General features: G+C 33.9%; 2 protein-coding genes across 2 annotated transcripts in view; both read left to right on the forward strand.

Annotated features, from left to right (window-relative positions):
- LOC112507151 (TMV resistance protein N-like) overlaps positions 1-2989 on the forward strand; it is a 3978-nt gene extending 989 nt beyond the window's left edge. Inside the window, exons 2-4 of the mRNA XM_025111596.1 lie at positions 4-981; positions 1113-1517; positions 1598-2989. Coding sequence (XP_024967364.1) covers positions 4-981; positions 1113-1517; positions 1598-2989 — 2775 coding nt within the window. The remainder of the gene's footprint in view (positions 1-3; positions 982-1112; positions 1518-1597) is intronic.
- Positions 2990-5681: 2692 nt separating this feature from the next.
- On the forward strand, positions 5682-6143 carry LOC112507161 (TMV resistance protein N-like). The gene has a single exon (XM_025111608.1). It carries the CDS (start codon positions 5682-5684, stop codon positions 6141-6143), a length of 462 nt encoding a protein of 153 aa, XP_024967376.1.
- Positions 6144-8391: the final 2248 nt, after the last annotated feature.

Consider the following 8391-nt stretch of genomic DNA (forward strand, 5'->3'; position numbering starts at 1 on the left):
GAGGAAATGGACTTGTCACGCTTCACTAGACCGGGTAAGGTGCACATGCTTGGAATATGTGGTATTAGCGGTGTAGGGAAGACAACTCTTGCCAAAGCTATTTATGACAAGATGTGTATRGACTTTAYGGGATGCTGTTTTTTTGAAAATGTCCAACGAGTAGCAAAACATAAAAGCATAACTGAAGTCCAAATGCAAATTATTAATAGCATCTTGAAAACAAGACTTGAAACGTTAACGAATGTGARTGATGGAATCAAGTTAATAAAGGAGAGGATGGCATCTATGCCGATCTTGCTTGTTCTGGATGATGTGGATGATCGGGAGCAATTAAAAGCATTAGCCGGTTCCCATGATTGGTTTTGCCCTGGAAGTTTTATTATTTTCACCGGTAAAGACAAACAGTTGCTAAGGTCTCATGAAGTAGATAACATTCATGACATGTCATTTTTACCGATTCATAAAGCCAAGGAGCTTTTTCATTTGTATGCTTTTCGCCATAAGCATCCAACAGGGGATTTCATGGTGCTCTCTGACCACGTTCTGAAGTGTTTGCAAGGGCACCCATTGGCTCTTATAGTTTTGGGTAGTCATTTGTATCGCAAGTCTATGGATGTGTGGCAAAGCGAAGTGGATATACTCCAAAAATATCCTGATGCAGAGATACAAGAAAAGCTTAGACCAAGTTTTGATGCGCTAGACTTCGATAAGAAAAACATATTTCTTGATATCGCCTGCTCGTTCATTGGGGAAGATAAAGATTTGGCAGTAAGTGTACTAGGAAGCAGTGCACATGCTAATATCGAGGTTCTACTAGATAAGTCACTTATTACAATATCTCGTGATAATAATTCACTTCAAATGCATGATTTGATTCAAAGCATGGCAAGGAGAATTATAYATGAGGAATTTGTGGTAAAGGAAGTGTGGAGCAGACTATGGAATTTATCAGATTTCCGTAATGTATTGAGCAAAAATAAGGTAAGAATTGGCATATAATTCTTTTTTCTACGTAATACATAGTTTAAGTAATTGCACATGTTACTGCTTTCCATATAAGTTATATGTTTCCATAATATTCAGAATTTGATAATCTTATTACTTGTATCTAGGCAATAGAAGGAGTGGAAGTTCTTGACCTTTCTCTAGAGCAATCTAGTCAAAACGTTCACATAGACGGTGAAGCTTTTGAAGATATGAAAAATCTGCGGATCCTAAAAATTTCTTATGGGGAACTCATAAACTTTTGGGAGGACTCTAAGGTGAATTACTCTGGANAAGCTTTTGAAGATATGAAAAATCTGCGGATCCTAAAAATTTCTTATGGGGAACTCATAAACTTTTGGGAGGACTCTAAGGTGAATTACTCTGGATGGTTGAAAGCTTTATCGAATGAGTTAACGTTGCTTTATTGGAATGGATGCCCTTTCGAGTTCCCTTTGGATTTTTAYCCAGAAAACATTGTGGTCATTGACTTGTCTTACAGCCACTTAAAAACTCTTTGGACAACACCTAAGGTAATTATTCGTTCATGAATTTTTTTCTTTCTTTAACACCCCATGATTTAAGTACCAACATTTTTGTACCGGATGTTAAGTGTTTTGCAAGGTTGAAAGTGATGAAGCTAAAGCATTGTCATAACCTAACAAGTACCCCTGATTTCACAAGTATTACAAATCTCGAAGAGTTAATTCTTGAAGGTTGTATTAACTTGGTCAAAGTCCACCCATCTTTTGGAATGCTCAAGAAGCTTGTTGTTCTAAATATGAGATATTGCGAACGTTTTAGGAGATTCCCCTACAAAGTCGAAATGGATTCTCTTGAAGTTGTGAATCTCTCGGGTTGCTCAAAACTGGACAAACTTCCTGAATTCTTTAGCACAATCCAGACGTTGAAGGAGTTCTCTATTGATGGAACCGCCATAATTGACCTTCCTTGTTTTGTTTTCTCTCAATGCAACCTTCAAGTACTGAAAATTGGTCGACGTGAAGAGAAGCGGTCTAGACGGTGGGCTTCAATTTATCAACATTCATGGTTACCAAGTAAGATACAACATCCCCAAAAAAGTCTAGTAATGTCTTCATTCGTGGATTTACGTTACTTACGAGAATTAAATATTAGCGATAGCAATATATTGGAAGTGTCTGATAGCATTGGAGGCTTATCATGTCTAGAATCTCTACACTTGGAAGGGAACAACTTTACTAGCTTACCTGGATGTCTGAGTCAACTTCATCGCCTTATATGTTTTTACCTTTATGGTTGCAAGAAGCTGGAAATGCTTCCAGAACTTCCACCTAACCTTCTGATTCTTAAAGCATATTGTTGCACCTCCTTGCATTTACCTAGCAATTTTAATATTCAATCATCCTTATCCATGAGTTTTTTCGGTTGTCCAAAATTGTTAAGGAATGTTAGTATTGAAAGCCAATTTTATATCTGTCAGCCTCCACTTGATCTTAACTCATCTATAACCTCCCACAATTTTAGAAACCAAATTTCTTCTTTGCTTCAATTTATGGAGTTCCCCATTAACACACGTGGAATCTTCGGTGGACAAGACAATTTCCATTTGGATATAAAATATCATGGAAATAGAATTCCACAATGGTTTACAGATACAAGTATGGGAAATCACTTACAGTATGATTTGCGTCCAAATTTCTGCTACAACAAGTTGAGGGGATATGGATTATGTGTTGTTTTGACGCTGAAAAAGTCTTATTATGATCACTTCAGTTACAACAATTTACCATACTATCATGTGGACAACTTTGATGGGACTTCTTTGGGTCACCTCTATCAATTTATATATGGTTCCACTGAAATCCCTAAGTCAGATATCATATGGTTTTGTTTTGAGACTCGAGTTTATCATGAATGGCAGGAGGCAAAGAATTTTGTTACTTTTTGGTTTGAAGATAATGATGATGTTGAGGTAAAAGAATGTGGTTTTAGACTTGTTTTTGATGAAGATATAGAAGAATAGACGAATTTCAGTCTCATGCAGGAGCTCCCGACTCCAACACATGAAGGAGGTGCCATCGAAATATGGAGGAATCATCGTAGTTTCAATTGGTCATGGTAGGTAGTATGATAAACAAATATGTATTGTGGTGATGCTTATGTCAAAGCTTGGATGTCATGATACTAGCATAATTTTGTCATTTTTCCCTCACAGTTGTAATTTGTGTTCATTATCCTAAGTATATGTAATGAAAACTGTCTCTGATTTATATTCGTAATTTGTTTCAATTAACTCTTAAATTTTTTCCAAATATCTTTCAGTTAATTTTCAACATGTTTGTTTAAATCATGTAACATTATGATCTAACCTATCAACTAGTTTTTACCAAATATGACTCATTCATTAGCTACTTTAGTAGGCAACAGTTTGTTTTTCGGCTAGTTTATAATTATATGTAACACCCCCATTCCAAAAGAAGGGGGGTTACTTCAAACATAATGTAACAAGTATATAAAACCTCCAAAATAATTAATACTCCAAACAATCTTATGTGCTAAGGCTAACCCATACGCCTCCTAAATTTAATATCCATCACACTAAAATAGCTCTCACAAGAGTAAAAAAGTGGAGACGTCGTGGACTGATTACACTGCCACGGTTAGTCTCACGTCATCGGTACCACAATGATGTGCCTATGGTAACATAGGTGGTTAGTAGCTCGATTTACCCAGAGTTAACTTGTCACAACGAATGTGACGTCATACAGTCTTAGTTAAGAAGGAACCGTATTGAAATCGAGTGAATAAACAAACATAAGCAAAGTAAGAAAACGTTGATCGAACAAGTAGTTGCAACAATCAAGATGGCTCAAATAAAGATATATAACCGATTACAAGTACAAATATATGTACATTTAGAGGTACAAAAATCATACTAAAATGCTACCTAACCATTAAACATAATCTTTTGGAGAAAACACAAATTTGTGCCAACCCAATCGACTTAAACAACGCGATTAAGACAAATCGTTTCTGCCATCTTGTATAACAATTACGAGTGAACGGAAATACGTGATAAGGGACAATTTGAATAAACATGAGTTAAAGGGTTCATAAACATATTTAAACGAATTATACGAACGAAAAAGTTTAGGAATCCGTACCTTAAATTTTACCAAGCTTACCAATTCTCCAAGTCTACTCCTTTATACCCGACCTAAAAATACACAAGATTTACTATTGATACTAATTGATAACTTAATGACATAAAACAAAACAAATTTGATTTTACGACTACTAAAATCCATCCATATTCTATGAATCTTAAATACTAAAATGGAAGCAATATAAATAAAATGGAAGGTAACTTGTGAAAAGCTCCATAATAGGGATACAACAACTATGGCTTCAAAGATATCGAATTGGATATATAAAAAGCATGACACTCATCGAATATACGCATCAACAGCTTAATTTCTATTTGGGCAGCCTCTTCCCACACAGACCAGCAGCCCAAACAGAAAAGTCACGCCACATCGACGGTCATTTGACCCGTTTTTCTGGCGATTCGCACACCTCTCTTGATGATAAAATAACCGAAACTCTACCAACTAACTTTAAGCAATTAATTACTAGGACAAATTTCGAAGGGGAAACGGGCAGAATTTTGGGGCTCGATTGACGAACCGCATGCTAATATTGACTGAATTGATGAGATTCTACCCCAAACAAACCCAAAAACTCACACCTTAATAGCTAATCACAGAACTTCGAGTCAATGAGAATTCGACGAGACTACTTGAAATCGTTGCTCCTTTCAATTGGTTTGCCTTTTCCTCACCCTATATAAGCTTCTTTATATGAACTTGTAATTTAACATCTTGTTTTTTAGGTCAAAATTGTTGACTTTGGATCAGTATTTTAGTTCCATTTCATTTTCATCACTCAATCCAACTTTTTTACTTGTCTATGAGACTAGAACTTGATAGATCCCCATTTGTGATACTCTTACTTTTTTTTGAATCGCAAAAGAGAATTTATTAAGAACGGAGAAAAGGACTAGCGAGGAGCTAGTTAATAACAGAGTACACAGCCTCAACCGGATTACATATCCACCTCTCCCAGCTAAGAGACTTGTTACCTTTCGCTCTATATCTAATCCAATCATACGCAGTGATATTCTTACTTGCTCAGTCTTTTTTACTCATCCATCTTGCATCATAGTTTTTAAGCTACATCCTTTTTGCTAATCTTTACTCGTGCTTAACACAGCTTTCATCATTGATAATGGCTACTGCGTAAGCTCAACGACATTGATGGACATATGATGTCTTTGTAAGCTTTAGAGGTGAAGATATCCATAAAAGCTTTATGGATCATCTATTCAAAGATTTTGGACAAAAAGGAATTCATGCGTTAGAGATGATAATGATTAATGATGTCTCTTTAGGAGAAAATATATCTCCTCAACTCAACAAAGTCATTGAAGAATCGAGATTTTTGATAGTTATATTCTCTAAAAAATTATGCATCTTCATCATGGTGTTCGAGGGAACTTGAAAAAATCCTTGAGCGCAAGAAGATGGGAGAGCACAAACATGAGCTTCGAATCATTTTTTATGATGCGTGAAGCCTGATGTGATGAGGAAACAGATCGGGAGCTATGCAGAAGCGTTTGCCAAACATGAAATTTCAAATAGAACAAAGGTTGCTGAATGGTAGGAAGCTATATTCATGGCTGGATGGGATCTCCAAGAGTAGTAGAGATATCGAATGTTAGTGAAGGAATTATGGTAATAAAGGAAAGGATGCCAACAAAGCCGATCCTACTTGTTCTTGATGAAGTGGATCATTGTGATATGTTAGAAGTACTCGTGGGTTCACCTAATTGGTTTTTTCCAGGAAGTTTTATTATTTTCACAGGTAAAGACAAACGGCTTTTATGGTATCATAAAGTGGATGAAATTTATGACATGGCATTTTTACCGGATTATGAAGTTGTGGATCTTTTTAGTTTGTATGCTTTTGGCAAAAACAATCCTAGAAAGGATTTCGAGGGGATCGCTTACCAAGTTGTGAAATGTTTGCAAGGCCACCCTTTGGCTCTTAGAGTTTCGGGTGCTTGTTTGTATGGCAAGCCTATACGTGTATGGCAAAGCGAAGTGGATAGACTCTAACAGCATCATAATGCGGAGATACAACAAAAGCTTAGACCAAGTTTCGATGGGCTAGACTACAACGTAGATTGTTTTGKTTTTTCTTCTGTTATTCATTACTTGCACTAATCTTTTTGTTCGCAAGACATCAAAAATAAGAGTCCTATTAAATTAAATCAAATAGGACTAATAAAATAATGTGTCGTAGTAGCCTTTTTTAAAGGACGAGTCTTGAAAAGTGTCCCAAAAAAGTGTCCTATAAACTTGTTTTTGTTGTAGTGTGCATTTTTAAGAAAATTTCATACTTATATCTTTCTCTCCTATCTCCGTATTAGCATACACTGAACACAATGTAAAAACTATTAATAATTTTTTTTACTAGGGTATTCACAAGGTTTAGACCGTGTTCACAAATGTATGTTAGGTTTTAGCTTTATTAATTTAGTTTTGGTTCACAATATGTTTGTAAACTATACCATATCTTGTAGATTTAGAGTTTGTGCACAAACTATAATAGTATAGAGAGAGAGAGAGAAAGAGATCGTTTCAAATGCAACTCATCACATTTGTATAACCAATGCAACCCAATAAATTGAGACATTTATGGAAATGATGAGAGTTCATTTATTATGATTTGAATATTTATGGAAGATGAATAGGGTTCATTAATTATGATCAATACTTTATATTAGGAAACAATCAAAACTTCTATAAAATCACATATTCATCAAATTAAGTGGACGGTTGAGATTGGGTTGTATTGGTTGTACAAATGTAAAGAGTTGTATAATAACTCACACACACTCTCACTCTCTCTCTCTCTCTCTCTCTCTATATATATATATATAATATATATATTTCATCGTTCTTAAATTAAAGATAATGAGATTCTCATTTTCTGGTATAATTTATTTAATTAAAATATTAATTATATTTTAGATAATTTGATTTAAAAATCTATTATTTTATTAAAAAAATAGGTAAAATTTTGAAAAAGGAATAGATTGTTGATTTAATTTAACAAAAGTTTCAAAATATTACTCTCAACTTTCTTAAATTATTTGAATTATTCACTATTTTGATCATTAGAAAATCTCATATAATGAATGATATTTGTTCTCAAAATTCTTATTGATTACAAAATATAACTTGCTTAGGTTAATGATTTGTGGTTTATGTTCTTGAATGATTCAAAACCTACAACAAAGTTTCAGTATTTACATGAATTTACATCGTAGTATGAAGTATAATAATGTTATTTGGATTTATATTAGAAAAAGATGAATTCAAGTAATAAGCTGAACACCTTCTTTTAATGGAAGATTCATGGAAACAACCTAAAAGTATCATTCTATCGAATAAAAGAGTTGACTTGGTGTCAACCCACTTCCATTCTATATACCAAATCTTTGAATAACGCCACTAGAATTCACTGATTACAGTAATGGTTATTATGGTTCGCATTTACTTTGAAAAATGGGCATTCTAGAATCGGATGATAAGATTAGAATACCTACATCTGACGAAGTTTGTAACAATGTTAGTGAAAGGGACCTTCTTCAACGCCAAAATGCAAGCCATGACGATTATTACTGTACTTAGTCTGGCAATGCCTTCATTGACGGAATTACTTTTATTACGAAAATTGAATTTTAGCCATTGCAAGTAAGTTTATAGCTAAATTGTTTATTTAAGTTTATATTAAATCATTTTTAGAATGATTTGGGTTCAAGAAACCGTAGAAAGTAAGTCAACATTGTTTTAATGAAAGTTTCAAGGWGACAACAACGAAATTTCCAAAAAGTTTCACAAGAAGTTCAATTATAATTTGTATTGGGKACCATAACTATGTAATAAAAACTCTTTCTGCAATATGTATTTGTAATTTGTTTCAATAAAATCTTAAAAACATTCCAATTTTCAACATGTTCCTTTGGATAGTAATATTGTGATCTAACCTATCAACTAGTTTTTACCAAACATAGTCTCAAAGTCAAACGTGATTTGGGTGAAAAAAATTGAATAAAATAACTTGATTAATGATAAAATCATATTAATTTGTTTTGTGCTACCGTATTATTTCTCYGTCGAAAGAKAGAAAACTTTAGGTTTGTGTCACCGCATGTATTTCGAAACTGCAATGAGAACATATTATTTTTAGTAGAGTTGGTTTGCAAGACTTTTATTCCAACTCAAACCCGAGTTTGTATCCTGTTAGTATTATTTCTTTAGTCAAATAATGTCACCGTTTGAAAAAATTTCCCTATAT

Source organism: Cynara cardunculus (genome assembly GCF_001531365.2).
Source record: "Cynara cardunculus var. scolymus isolate 2C chromosome LG 1, CcrdV1, whole genome shotgun sequence".
NCBI lineage: Eukaryota > Viridiplantae > Streptophyta > Magnoliopsida > Asterales > Asteraceae > Cynara > Cynara cardunculus.